At 42.0% G+C, this 15382-nt stretch overlaps 1 protein-coding gene across 10 annotated transcripts in view; it reads right to left on the bottom strand.

The window, feature by feature from the left end:
• The window catches only part of akap13 (A-kinase anchoring protein 13), a 120464-nt gene that overhangs the window by 48011 nt on the left and 57071 nt on the right, over nucleotides 1–15382 (bottom strand). For 8 of the 10 annotated variants that reach the window (XM_069190658.1, XM_069190657.1, XM_069190661.1 and 5 more), the window contains one exon: nucleotides 13346–13440. In XM_069190658.1, coding sequence (XP_069046759.1) covers nucleotides 13346–13440 — 95 coding nt within the window. Of the gene's footprint in view, nucleotides 1–5687; nucleotides 5948–13345; nucleotides 13441–15382 lie in introns of those variants that run through there. The other 2 variants (XM_069190665.1, XM_069190666.1) reach the window with 2 other exon arrangements.

Here is a 15382-nt window from a genome sequence, read left to right as displayed (position 1 = left end):
GACCAAAAGGTCAGAATATTCAGGTTTTACAGGAAACTATTTTCAGGTAGCAAAGCTGCCGAACCAATGCAATTACACCAATAGCACCACCCTAGTGTAAATAACACGGGAGACTCTATACAGCAGGTACACAAGTCTGATATTTCTGTGCTGGAAGTGAATGTGCAAACGTTAACATTCAGATCTAAAGCTGAAATAATGGTCCACACAGTGTCAATTTTGGCGTGATTATCAAAGACATGTGTCCAGATAAAGTACACTGGCATAGAGCTGTAGGGATATTTTAGAGTTAGGGCAAGGAAGGGTTGAATACTTCAAAGCACTCAAATTTACCTGAGCAAAGAGTACTTGTGCTGGAATGACCCACTGAGCTCCGCTAGTAGTGTCTTTTGAATTTATTAAGATTCATTTACTGTTAATTGCATTGCAGTACAGAGGTATATTTTCATGTATTCCACTGAAAGCATTTTTTTTTGGACAGACTGCCTGACCGCGTATCGCTCAATTGAAATGTCTGTTGTTACTCTACTACAGTATAAACATAGGAAATGCATAAACGGGAATAAATGACAAATGCCAGCACTGTTGCTAATGAATGCCAAGAGACTGTCAATGTAGCCATCACTCCTGCCTGCAGCAGAACCTGTAGACATTTTAACGGTGCATCCTCTTGGGGAAAAAAAGGGAAATTATCCAGAAGCAAAAGTTTTTTGGAAATGACTCCCTCTCATGACACCAACATCCAATATGCAGGATGAGAACCTCTGATTAATTAGCTATTAAATACCAAATGAGATGCGTCTTTCTCTCTTCCTTTTGCATGAAGTATTAACAACTTATTATTGTTGTCTGGTATTTCCTTTGAGTTTCAGGACTAGATCTTCCTCCGAACAGCACATGAAGACTAACTACCAAATTAGCTATTATAGGCTCCTCTTACGATCTTAAGACGTTTCTCGATTCAACACAACATGGCTGGGTACAAGATACGAAAGCCCAGCTGGACAGAAGCATCGGAAAGAAGGCCAAGAAGACTTCCTTCATGAGAGGCAGCTCAAAACCAGCTTCGACAGCTGTGAAAGTAACGTGAAGTTTGGACTAGGCTGTCTGCCCTCCTGCACAACTCCACTTTGCGGTAAGGAAAAAAATTACTTTTCCTACATCACCTCTTCTTACCAAGGTCTACAAGAAAATGTTCACAAAATCACGGAAACAAACCTGCTGCAAAAAATATTACATCATAACAGAACTAGACAGCTGGCACAGGTACTTTAAGACTATCCCTGAAAAGCAGGGGAACAATCATTCAAGAAGAGACTGAAAAAAACATTACACTACCAAACTAGACCTGCTGGACTCTTTCTCAAGGAAAAGGTTAGTTTTAAGCATTTGCTTTAAACATACAAAGCTTTTTTTAAATAAAAGTAGTCCATCATGGATTATATACTATATATATATAAAGTATATTCTGGATTTTAAATCTAAACAATATGCAAAACTTTTGTATTAACACCACTTTGAATCAAAGCAAGATATTACATCCTCAGTATATTCTGTATGTCAGTATTTCTGTTCTATAGGTGCATAAACATTTGATAGATATACACACTAATACATATATATGGAATTTCCTTTACAGGAAGAGGTGTGTTTTTCTTGGCACAGTATTTTACTTACTTTTAACAATCAAGACCTCAGGGTATTGTGAAAAGTCTGGCAAGACCTTTAGTTCTTAAGTGTACCAATCACTTCACACAAAACTTTAAAAAAGAGGAATTATCCAACAAGTCCCGTCCTGATAGGACACTAATTGATAGGATCGGTGTTCATGTGCATAAAAACGGTTAATATTTCCCCAGCCTGTGGTGAATTGTCCAGATGCCCCTGGAGGGTCCAAAGGAGGGCTCTGTACAGTTTTAAAGCAATTAACACAACACAAGGAGGCATTCATGGTCCTTCCCACTGTACTACTGAGCTGGCTCTGTGTCTGCAAGCATGCTGGGCGGATGGGGAACACAGCAGTCTGTGTTGTCCGGCACAGTGGCCCCAATATCTTCCCAGAGAGTGGGTAGGCACCCCAGTCACACATCACACTGCAGCCACAGCTACAACCTGCTCTCCCTAAAGGAGTGCAAAACCACTCAATGACCAAAAAAAAGCTCCCCCCCAATTCCACAAAATAGCACACAAACAGGTCTGCGTATTGTATAGAAAAGTCAGCTGTGAACACCTGGCTCTTCCTTTGAGGAGCCTGTTATGGTCTTTGTATTTGTGAAAACCACAGTAATCACACAGACACCCAACAGTGAGGAACAAATGGAGAACCTAAATGCCACAGTCTGAAAAGATTATCTCTTACTTCTTACCAGATTGCCTGATCTACAGAGCGTGATGGTGTATCTATAGAGTTAAGAAAAACCAAGCAATTAACTTTTGATTCCACTGGTTGTAAACAGAACGAGCATTTACCAAATACTCAAACTTAACAAAGAAACAGAAAAGACTATAGCAGCTAGATCCATTTCAGTTTACAAGCCAAAACATTCCATCTAAACTGTACTGCAGAAGAACAAATGTGATATGTATTTCAGGTTCTTTTAATCCTACAATGTATAGTTATTTGAGGTAATATACTTAAAATCACTCTGACTTGATGACAGTTTATAACATTGTGGGAAAAGATTAACAACTGTCAAATATATTGCACATTTTCCCAAGACACTGATAAACATGCAAGCTGGTGTGAACTGTGACCAAGTGATGCCAAGAGCTGATTCGATACAGGGCTGGTTACACTCATTTTACACTTACTGGGAATCTCAAACCATCCCTGATATGGAAAATGTTCATTTAGCCTTGCAAAGGACTGAACTGGATACTTTTAGTCTTAAACTTCTTCCATTGCATTTAAATCATCACAGCCTCATTCTGATGCCAATCTGAATAGATTTCCATGAGGTACATTCTGAAAAAATGTTTCACTTAACATGCAAAAGCATGCAAGGGTCACATAATTACAGTATATAGTTTGGTTAAAAACCAAAAATCTGCAGGTTGAAAAAAAATATTTATCTATTTGCACTGCAATGGATGTCTTATCTGTCTGCTGCAAATCCACAGCAGATACATAAAAGTGATTTGCTTTTCAAGATCACTGCATGTATACTTTTCAGCATTAAACTGCAGGGGTTTGAGGCAAACAAACATGATCTATTTGTCAAGTCATACAAACGAAATCCTCAAGGTTCAGCACTTTCTTAGTGTTCTTCCCAGGATTCTCCCATGAAAAAAAAAAAGATGGAAGCAGGGGGACTGAAGAGTGGCAGACACCCCGCGCTGTTTTAGCGATGGTCTGCGTGGGGAGACCTGCCGAAAATGCTTGGCGAAAAGACATCAAGATGGAAGCAATGAGACTAAACAACTAGGCCAGACTCTCGCTGGGCTCCCAGTCAACACTGGAATGGAGAACAACCAGCAGACGTCTCTCCCCCCACCCACTGCTATTATTAATTGAATAGTTTTTCAAACGGTGCACCAGCTCAAAAGAAACAACTGGGCAGGGCAAGAACAAACCGTATATATATGTGCAAAGGGTGAACGTCAGGTATTTTTACCGATGCCTGGCATCACTTCAGTAAAAAAAAGCACAACCTTAGAAAGACTGGAGAAGGCAGGTCCCTGAGCCAAGGCGGGCACAAAGACATGTACAAAAACAAATGTCTAAAGAAGCAATTATCGATCAATTTTAACTGACTATAAATAGGCGCCGTTTCCCCAAGGAATGTTACAGTTGCTAGGGTCCTAGAAACCATTTAAGAAATGTTTGTTTTCTTGGCTTAAAAACATTGCAGGACTCAAACCCTGGTACAAGTGTGAGAATTAGGATTTCAAAGGCGTGCTGTGCTGTGAAGTCACTTGGCGGGCCGCCCATTTCCATCAGACTACCCAGGCCGACAGCCAAAGGAAACCGTTAGGAATGGAGCAAGTTTCCCAGACCGCCACTGGGCTCATCCACACCGGGACCTGCAAACTGCAGACCAGCGAGTTTCAATTTCGCAGCGCGTATATGAGCAAGGCGGGGAGGGAGAAGAAAGACTGTCTGATGAACAGTGCTGCTGATATGTCACAGTCGTGGCTGAATAACTTGTGTTTTGCCACAGTTGCAAGCGCCTATTTTAAGCCCAGTCCTCAGTCCTGGCAGTGCCAGAATCCACATTCTCACAGTCCCCAAGAAGGCAACAAAAGAGGGAGCGCTCCCCAGACAGTCCTCTGGGTTATCATCAATCCTCCGGTCTGTTTTATTGCACTTAAATTCACCTCTTGGACAGACACTCCGTGTTCTTTGGCAGAAAGGTGTACAATTCACCGTAACTGTCTTTACGCTTCAGATATACACGTTGAAAGTTCCTTTTCACCTCCTCTTGACTTGCCAAGAAGTTTCATCAAGCGAGACAGCGAGAAACCTCGATTATTGCCTCGATTATTCTGGTAATTATTTTTCAAGGAAGGCAACGATGCTCAAAGCGTTAGAGGTATCAAGGTTCAGAAAAAGAGTGCAGAAAAATGTTCTGGGCCACAAACTTGGTGTTAGTCAAAGATAACAGTTCAATAATACATTTTAAAACAAGTGGAAAATTGTGGAAACCAGCAAGAGGTTAGATAATTCTTGCATTTTTAGCTGTTCAGTGTTTTTTGGAACAAATGTGTGTGACAACCAAAACCAGCATCACTGGCCTCACTATGATGCAGCTGTTTGTCGCCAAGGCTGGCTGCCAAACTAAAAACTGCCATGACTGCTTATCAGCTAGTCTAATTAACACCCTTTGTCATTCCCTAATATAACATCAAACCCGACGCCAGCGCAGCTCTTTCACTGGCTTTGAATAGAGGTGATTTCTTTTCAGCTGAGAACCATGCAGAAAAAAAAGATGAGATTTCAGTAAGAACTATAAAAGAAATACGCAGGGTGTAATGTATTTCAGCAGCAGCTATGACACTAGTGTGCAGACCAGGTTCCCTGTACAGTGTGCTTCTACAGGTTCAACTTTTTGATGCAGATATTCTAAATAAAATTCCTTTCTGTCTGTCTAGATAACATGTGGGAACAACCATTTCAACAGTTTAAAAGCATGATAGCAGTGGGCAGTTATTCCAATCATTTTAAGTGTAGTCAAGTTGTCAATGCTGGCATCAGAAATTGATAGTTTTTCGCCTGGCTAAAGTAAGCTACAGAAGATGGCAATTGCAAAAACATCATTTAATAAAGAAAACGCTCTGTAGAGGGGGAAATCTGAAAAGGGATGGCAGGCTCCTATTAGCAACAACAAACTCCACCCTGGCCGCACAGTCGAGGACAAAGTACTGATGCTCACCACCCTGCTACAGAGCAGCACCGAAAAATAACACATTGAGCTCCTCACACAGCTAAGTCAAAACTCATATGTTAAAATGAGATATTTAAGAATTGTCAGTCTCATGATTTAAAGTCTTAAAAAGTTTTAATTACTGTAGCTCAATTTTGTCCAAGACTGATCTAAGAAAGGCTTTGTAAATATCTCACCTAACAAAAATAATGCAAGTTACTGCACATAATTCTACTATTAACAAAGCTTTAAAAAGTTAAGATGCCTAAAGTTTAGTCCAGAGACAGTGAAGAGCTCAGACAGAGACAAGGAGCAGATTCATACCTTTAGCAACACAACATCCACAGCTCTCTCCCCTTTGGAAATCTCACACAAACTGTACCTCCGCCTGTGTCGTTCATACATTTTTCCCAGATAAAGTGGTAGCAGAGCAAAAAAATCCCGGCAGATTCCAACATTAAGTCCAGGCTTGTAGAGTCCTCGGCAAAGCTTAGGAAAAATGAGCGGCTTTCAATTTTTCACATCTGTGTGGAAAACCAACCCTCTTCTTGCTCTCCCTCTTCCTCTCTCTCTCTCCCTCCCTGTCATGGACACACTCCCCCTTTCTCCATCTCTCTCTGTCACACATACTCGCTCTCAGGCTCCCTGTGAATCACTGCTATGAGCTCAGTTCCTGAGCAGCAGGAAAATCCATCCAGTGCGACAGACTGATAACGCAGCCGTGCATGTGACAACGCTCCGATGCTCGGCGAATGACAACACACAGAGCGGCCGCATTCGGCTCGGGCCTCACCAGCCATCGTGCGACGATGCCGGAAGCAAGATTACTACTCTGATGGAAGGATACTTATGGCTGGGCTGGGATTTCTTTCTCTCTCCTTTTTTTACTTGTTTGGAGGTGAAAGACTTTCAAGGTAAAATCACAGCTTTGAAAGATGGTTCTTTTTAGAAAAGTATTAAAAGGTTTTGTAAAACAGATTTCCGAACAGGATGACTTCTTGAAACTTTTAGTCTCCAGAGCCAATACATATTTGCTACCCTTTTTGTAAAAGTAGACCAAATGTGTAGCCTGACGTCTCCTTAAGACCTTTGTCTGATTTCTCATAAGGAGTACGTAGAAAATAACGAAATGAACAGTTTCAGAAACTCCAAACTCTTTGACTACCTAATGCTACTTCAGGTACACGAGTCTAGGAGCATAGTGGGTCTTGGTGAGTCCTAGGTGTTTATATACGTCTACACATTTTTCTTTCACCGCTTTTGGAATAGTTGTAGCAACTTACGCAGATGAAGAAAATCAGTCTAATACTCCTCAGGTGAACCTACAAAACGTTAGCCTCACATTGCATCAGTGCAGTCTCCTTTATAATATCACCCCTGCTTATCACCAGCGCCAAGGTGTAACAAGAAAGAGCGGTACTTTACAAGGTTGTTCTTGGACTCTTTCTTTCAATGTTAAAACTTAAAGTTGCAGAAGGGCAAAAATCTTGTGTGACATTTAAGCTGAATAGAAATGGCCAGCTTTCACTTGCCCTGGCTGGGCAGTTCCTGTTGCACACGACAAGCAGTGGAAGATTCATCTGAACACCGCAACTCAAAGCAGATGCTACCATGAGTTCCTAGGCTGTTTTTTTCCCCCCAATAGTAAGAATGGAAAAAAGTGATTATACAATGAGAAGGCCCTCAAATTAAAATTGTTAGGCAGCAGAATGGAAGGTAATTTAAAACTTTGGAAAACATGAGTCTGAGCCAAACTGTTTAGCCAGTTTGAAAAAAAAAAAAGACCTGGCTTTTTGACCAAAGCCACTTTTCTTCTGCATTTCGTTTAACATCTTACATCTGCAGGGAGAAAACAAACCTTCTGTGGTCATTTTCTTTTTCTGTTAACTGTGATCCAAACATTCCTGAATAGTATGCAGTATCAATGAAAAGCACGTCCTTAGCTGCTACTAACTGAGAATGGATTTCACTCCCAAAAACGCAGTGGAAAAAATAACATCACACAAAGTGCAGTTACATAGTTTGGTACCATTTAAACTTTTGTACTAGTTAAATAGTTCAAATCTACTAACAAAAATGCAGATTTCCAGGCATAATTACAAACTCTTTCCATGTTGTTTAACTAAATCTGTAAAATAGTCTATCACATGCTCTGGAACTGTGACAGGCTAACTGCTTCGTTCCTTCAACATTCCTCTCTTAAAAGCACGCAACACAGAGACACACATGCTCTCGACACGCACACACACCGGCCACATGGCTTCCTGTTTTTATTGAGACTCGGCCCACCCCGAGCCCCCCGCCCTGCCCTGTCCCAGTGCAAACAGTCCCACGTTTCCTTTTGCTAAGAGCCCGTTGCTAACAAAAAAAAACGTTGCTATTTCCAGAGACCAAATACTCAGGAAGACTCTAAAAATAATACACAGTTACTAAAAAAAAATGAAAAATACTGAGTTAAGACTTGTTGTAGCAAAGGGTCTACATTACTGATGTATTAACTTAACAAGCACAATAGAGTTGGATATCAAAACAGAAGGTTTTTAAAGAAAACTGGAGTTTTATTTTTCTAAATTTACACTTGATTTTCAAACTTAACCTTCAGTACTTTAAGGGGGATTCACTTGAAATACTTCAGATGTACAGAAGAACACTGCCAATATAATTTGTAGAAATACGGCAAACACTGTTGTGAAATATTACATCTTTGATAGCAAACAATGGTTCTCATTACTTTTCTTAAACCTTGCTAGATTATTTTTAACAGGAAAAACCTCGCCCTCCCACACAATAGGCACATGGCACTCAGGAAATAAAAAAATAATGACAAATTACAATTAGAACATCAGTCTAAGTTCTAAATAGCTGAGAAATACCAGAAAGAACCTTCGACAGATAAAATGAAACCCTTAAAACCCTCTCACATCTTGATTCTCTATTGGGCTTTCCCCGTGTTAAGACTTCTAACACCAAACTCGAAGCAAAAAGCATGAATGTTCTTTGTAGCACTGTCAAACTCCACCCTGGGAGCACAGCAATGAAGGCCCTCTCTGTTTCTCTGCTTTACGTCTTGCTAGAGACCTCAATGATTCACTCATCCTCTCTGAGAAACTGTGCAGCATGATGGCACCCATCCTAAACCACACACACTGGGAAAACTTACAACCCTCCTGGTTTCTCTGGAAACTAGCTTAAGTGCTCATGTCCCCTTTCCCATGTATTCCCCATACACAGGGCTGCTCGCCCACTGCGAGCAGGCTGCCTCCTGTTACAAGCGCCGTGCTCGAGTGCGTGTAGCACAGGGGGTGGGATCCAGTGACATTCTTCTTGCTTCAGAAATGATCTGTATTGTTTCCTCTTCCAGCCCCCTCCATGTGCTTCTGCACCGTAATGGTGCTCCACAGGTAAACGCCGGCTGGCTTCCAGGCGGTCATGTGGCGGCAGGTGAGCTTTAAGAACCAGCCTGGATCGACTGGAGGAGGACACGCCCAGTAGCTCGATCTGGAGCAGATCCCCCATCGGCTCGCAATGAAGGAGCAATGATCTGCTGAGAAAGAAGCCGTGCACGAGGGCAGCAGAGCGGCGAGAGGCACGCCTTTCATCCTCTGGTCGCCTTTTCATCAACTCGGTGGTTCCCAGTCATCAGCTTTGCCGAAATGAACAGATACCCAGAGCCACCGCTTGTCAAGAATACGCACACCCATCCTGGGGGAATCACACTACTTCCAGTGGTTTTCATCACATCTGTCCAACGCCGTTCACGAGGGAAAAAAAAACGACGGTCTCAGACCGAGCTGGTTGATTTGCTAGACCAGCCTGTTGTTGCCTGAATGAAACAAGACTGTGTGCACTTCAAAGAATGGCTCCTTGTGCAGTTGGAGTGTGCAGTAGAAAGTCCTTTGGGTTACACATCAGAAATGTAAAGTACATCTTTTGAGGCTTTTCTAATGATGGGTGAAATGATGCGATTAAAAACTAGAATGGCCAGGTGAAGTTGTGTTAAATAAACAATATAATAATATAAACAGCTGGGACAGAAGTAACAAATAACTGTCAAGGACGAGTAGGCAGCTGCGTCAGCTTGCGTCGGCTGCGAAGGAACCAGTAAAGGTTTATTCCCTGAAAAGAAACAATGCTTCAGCTGTGGAGCCTTCTTCAGGTGCGGGACAGTCTAGGACTACTAGGAGAGGCTATGATAAAAGACCTGAAAACTGCTGTACTACATATCAGACGCCAGGGGGTGCCTGAGGGACCCAAAAACCAGACAATACAGGATCGCCAAATGAAAACTACATCAGATTCAGTGAAAGATTCAACAAAAAATGCAGATACACACTCATACAACAGGATACCAAAAAATAAATCAATAATATGATTTATTTTGAAGGCTCCCGTGATTAGGACTTCTTGATACTTATATAGCAGCCTATGTTGGCCGCCTGCGTCAGGACTGAACATGTTATAGTCATGGAAAGACTGAGCACAACCTAGCAGATATGTACAGACTCCACTGCCACTTCCCTAAAATCTTGAAACACTGGTGACAATTTAGAACAATTCAAGATTTTTCAGCACTAAGCAATTTTGTACTCAAGATCCCCCCCCCCAGTTCCTTCTGCATGAGAAATTCACAGCTATAAATAGCCCAAGCATGTCTGAAAGGGGCATTTAAGCTAATATTTAGATATTGAAGTGGGGAGCTGTAAAGGGACAAGTAATGACTAGTTCTACACTGAGGAGCAGAAGGAACAGGCAGTGTGCTGGCAGCTGGGCCTCTTCAGGTGTGAGGAAGGAGGAGGAGAGTGCAGCTATATGACGAACAGAGGAGCGCTTGAGAAAGTGCCCAAACAAACACTAATGTCAGGGATTCATCCTAGATGTCCCTTTGCATGGAGACGGTGTCACTTCTAGTGCCCAACACAGCCTGAGGACCGCCTGAGGAAGGTTCAGCAAGGCTTCACAGCTAATTAAATAGCACCTTGATATAATTATATTGCCAGCAGCCATATCACCCTGCAACTCACTGAAGTTTAGCAGGTGTGAGCCTGGCCAGTACCTGGATGAGAGACCTCCTGGGAAAAAGTAAGGTTGCTGCTTGGAGAAGTATTAGAGGGGCCAGCAGGGGGCGCTCACCCTGCAGTCAGTGTGGGTCCTAATACCCCAGTATACTGACGGGGACACTGCTGTAAAAAGGCGCCATCCTTCGGATGAGACAAAACCAAGGGACTCTCTGTGGTTATTAAAAATCCCAGGGAAGTTCTCAAGAAGAGTAAAGGTTTTAGCCCAGCCTCCTGGGCAAATTTCCCCCTGGCCTTTACCAGTCATGGCCTCCTAATAATCCCCATCTCTGAACTGGCTTCATCACTCTGCTCTCCTCCTCACTGAGAGCTGGCGTGTGGGGAGTGTACTGGCGCACTATGGCTACCGTCACATCATCCAGGTAGGGCTGCACACTGGTGGTGGAGGGGATCCCCATTACCTGTAAAACCCTTTAAGTGGAGTGTCCAGAGAAAGCACTATATAAGTGTAAGCAATTATTAAGGTCCCAACACAAGGGAATTCCAGAGAAGCAGCATCACATTGCAAATCAATGTCATAATTATCTTGTATAAATGCTCAAGTTCACCTGATGAAGTGTAAGCATGTTTGATTCTTTGGTGTAGGTTCTATGTTGTGTGTTTAAATTAACTCCATAAATTCACAATAACCCTTTATGCCTGTGCTGTGATTCAGAAGGTCCTGCCTGTACTGTCATCAGCATTAGACCCCCCTCTACTGGTAGCAGAAAGCAAAGCCACCTGATGTGATTCACTAGTAGCATCACACTACACATCTATGTTTTCATTGATTTTGATTACTCTTGTATTCAGCACACAAATAAATATGCAAACATACCCGTTCCATCTCAGCAGAAAACCTCCTGACTACGCATACAGTCTATGCATATATCTTGGCCAACAAAAGATCTTGTTTTCAGATCTCAGTGCGGCCCACAAAGCAAGCACGTTAAAACCTGCTGAAAAAACAATTAGGAATTAATCCCTGCAGGGATTTGCAATAATGTATTCCCCTAAGCAACAAACCAGTTTCAATATGGGAACGTAGGTGAACAACAGCTGAGCAAAGCTGGATTAACAACCAGCTGTACTGGACACAACCCAGTTATTCAGAGTTAGGAGGTACACTGGAACCAAAAACCATGACCATTCAATCTAAAGAAAAACTTCGGATTCACATGCATATAGAACATTTTATACCACAAATTGAAATCTGAGCAAGCTGAAAACATTACAACACCATCTGCAAAGGCATTGCTAAAATCAGCCAAGGACTGGCAATAAAGGAGCAAACCCTTACAGCTGTAGAATTTACAAGAATATGGAAGTTGATATGTTGGTGGCTTCATACAATTCAGTGGCATCCTAAAAAAAAAAATCAAAAGGACACTTGCACCAGATTAAAAGCCCTGTAGCAGTCACAATGCTGCAAAAGAACTGAAAACACCACCTTAACATGCCACAGAGAATGGGGAGGAAAAGTTGACACTTATCGCTTTGACCAAACGGATGAACGATAATGCAAGGGCCGCAGAGCTGCTAAATGGAAACTTTAGATTGTGACATCATTCAGTCTTTGCGACTTCCCTTTTTCAGCAGACTGGAACAGTGAAAAGAGGTGTTACTTGAATGTAAACAGGCCACTTTTTAAATAAGTAACATGCTCTGTACAGTGCTTTAAAAATATACCAGAGCATTTATAAATATTCACATTCAATAATAATATTGTGAAAAATGAGCATAGAGTTGCTTCATAAATTGCTATACAGTACATGCTTTTTCAACTACCCACCCAAGCTGCCTGCATCACAAGATATTAAATAGGCGATTTCTCATTTCTAGCTGAAACCTACTTCCCAAGTGAAGCGCATTTGTCTTCAGCAATGAAAAAACACCCTCACAATTGTAACATTTCACCTGAAACCTCAATGAAATAGTTTTATCTTTTAAGCTAGTGGAATCATCTATCCACAGGCTGCTGTTGATCATTCTCTCTTACGTGTCTTGTAAAAAGCTGTATGATTCTTGGCATTTGAAAGCTAACAACACTATAGCAGAAAAGGCATTGAGCAAGATGAGACATTTCTCTGTTATTCACAGGATAAAAAAAAAAATCTCCAACTGCAACACAAGGCAGCTGACCCATTTCTGAATGCAGCTTTTTTGCACTAACAATTCAATCATGAGAAAACGCAGACACATTAGTCAGGTAAGGCTCACTCATTTAAACACTAGTGAACGACTGGTGTCTCGAGGTAGTACAGTAAAACCAGGCATTCTGTGCGCTGTCTAATGCACCTCAGAATCATGGTGACTGAAGGTCCCACTAGACTGGCTGTGGTAACAACACAGAGAAAGGAATGAATTTGGAGTAAAACTGCCTGCTACAGGAAACATACACTATAAAACTATCATTCAACTGCCCTTTTGGTGTGGATATATCCTGGAATTAATAAGGCACTTCCAGCACTCATTATCCCTGGTATGGGTGGGGAATCTCATGACCTCTCTCCTGTTTGCTTTAACATCATGATGTCACCCTCCTCTCCCCACGTGAAAGGACAACAGTGAACTCCTTTCACTGCCGGGATCTTGAAGCATGCTTTGGGTGCTGAACTGCTGCCTCTGCCCTTGCTCCAATTCAACAGACAAAGCAAAAAGGGGGTCAGAGATAAAAAATCCAGCCTTTCTGAAGAAAAAGATTAAATTCAGTTAAAAAAGGAAACTTTGGTTGACGTAAGTTTCCTTGCAGCAAAAAAGGAAAACCTTTTAAACAACCAAGACAAAAAAGCAGAAAACCGTTTCCCCTTCCGTGGTTAATTAAGCATCTGCAACAGCCCCCAGATTTACAGACTGTCTGCACATATTTACAAGGGTCTCGTTTTCACACTGTCAGCTCCAAGGTGAAGGAAATGGGCCAGAACTCACCATTGTTTTGTCTCCTGTGGTCTCCTCCCCTGCACTGAAAGGCGAAGCTCTCGGAAAATCCACTTCATCTTCGACTGCTTCCCTCACCTCTCTCTCTGCGTTGAGAGAAAAAGAAAAAGTAGTCAAGACAGAGAAGCTGGACTTGCCTGCCCTTCACAGACGGGGGTCTTTCTCAAGTATTTCTCATCTAAGAGCACAAATTTGTTCGCTTGATCCCTGTATCGAAGTATCAAACAGCTATGATAAGAGTGGTACAAAGATAGGCCATATTAGAATGAGCAAACCTCACAAAGTAATAAGACAACTGAGAAAACCCCAAGCACAAAAACCACACACTGTATGGAGAGGCCCGGCCTTGTGAACCAAGCACATCCTCGTGTCAGGACATAGATGTCTCAGGTGTAGACCAGGAGGCAGAGGTATTGCTGTGCTTATGTTGCACTTGCTATACGAGCATTATTATTATTATTATTACAATGTTGTTGTATTTGCTCTTTGCTGCTTTGTATCTTTTATCTTGCTTTTGCTTTTCTACCTGGACTTGATGAGCACAGGACAAAGCCATCTGTTCCGCAATTTAAATAACAGCATGGCGAGAACCAGGCAGTGCTGCTGGTTCAAAGTGATTCACTATTTATCGGGCAAGGCTCTATAATTTACTGCTCTGAATCCACTGCTACTTAATACAGAACAGTAATGGAGCTCTACATCGTTTCACGGTTCTAAATGTCTGCTTTTCCGTACTTCACTTAACTTTCTTTGAACTGTTATAACATTTCTTTCTTGTCGCACATAATCTAATTATGCAAAGTGCTGTGTGATAAACTTAGTACATTCTCCCACACATTTAGACTAAAGTCATTACAGCTCGGGGAAACACACACAGTTTATCAATGAAATCCCCTCATTACAGGGTTAAGGGTGGGTTGCAAATTATAATGTGAGAACAACTTTAAGACCACTGTGTGGCAAAATAAAAAGATTTAATTTTGTCTGCGTGTTATGTCCTGAACACATTACCAAGAATGCTGTTATTCAGCAAGTCTCGGATTCTCATAGAAACCCATTTCTGAACATAAACAAACTGACCAGGCTGTTTCCCCAGAGAGTGCACTTGACGCAGCAGCACTGAAAGCACACTGGTATTCATTTCACACGGAGCTGCACACAGCACCTCCTCTATTATCTAAGCAGAACTACGCAAACCTGCATGACAAAAAAAGGAAAGGGTGTACCCCTGTCCATCAGTTTCTCACAACCAAAGAAATGACATCAGCAGGAACATTTCAAACTGAGGACAGCCTTTCCTGAAGAGCTAATGGCTTCAGCTGTTGCCAGGCTACACACTGCCTGTTCCCACTGGCCTCTTCATGACGGAAGACCCGATATTTAGATTTTCACCTTCTTGTCTGTTGCATTTGAAAAATAAAACAGGATCTAGCAGGATAGAAGCTACTGTCACAGCAGTATACGAAAGTCACATAAGTAAACATTGTCACCCGAGAAAAGGTTTTACCACTGAATGAAATCGGAGCTTAAAGCACACCCGGCAGATGAGGACTGGAGGTCTGAAAAAAAGCTGTTTTCTAAAGACCTTTTTTGCAATTTCTAAAATAAGGTACAGTAAATGCTTTGACAAAGGCAAATTTGACATTAAAAGAGCAATACACACTGTACAGAAAATGAGCAAACTTTCAGCTACCGACAATACCTGTGCGAGACTGGAGGTCAAGCACTATGCAGTGTAGTTCACACATTCATGTTGACCTTCAGGGGTTAAAGGTCAGCCAGACAATGAGATACGGGTCCCTTGACACAAAAGGGTTGGGCTTCCCCTGAAATATCAGCCTGGCTGAGCCTCACCCAACCCTGAACACAATGGCTGCTTCTACACTGTCCAGTCATGTGACACTATCCTCATAAAACACCGGGATTCACAAAGCAGTAATTCAGCTACAATGAGGCATTTTAACAGAGAGGAACATTGATAAGACAGCTATCTGGAGCCGTTTCATACCTCGTCTAATTGTAATACGC

Source organism: Lepisosteus oculatus, chromosome 5 (assembly GCF_040954835.1).
Source record: "Lepisosteus oculatus isolate fLepOcu1 chromosome 5, fLepOcu1.hap2, whole genome shotgun sequence".
Taxonomy (NCBI): Eukaryota; Metazoa; Chordata; class Actinopteri; order Semionotiformes; family Lepisosteidae; genus Lepisosteus; species Lepisosteus oculatus.
This window is presented reverse-complemented; position numbering and strand designations above follow the sequence as displayed.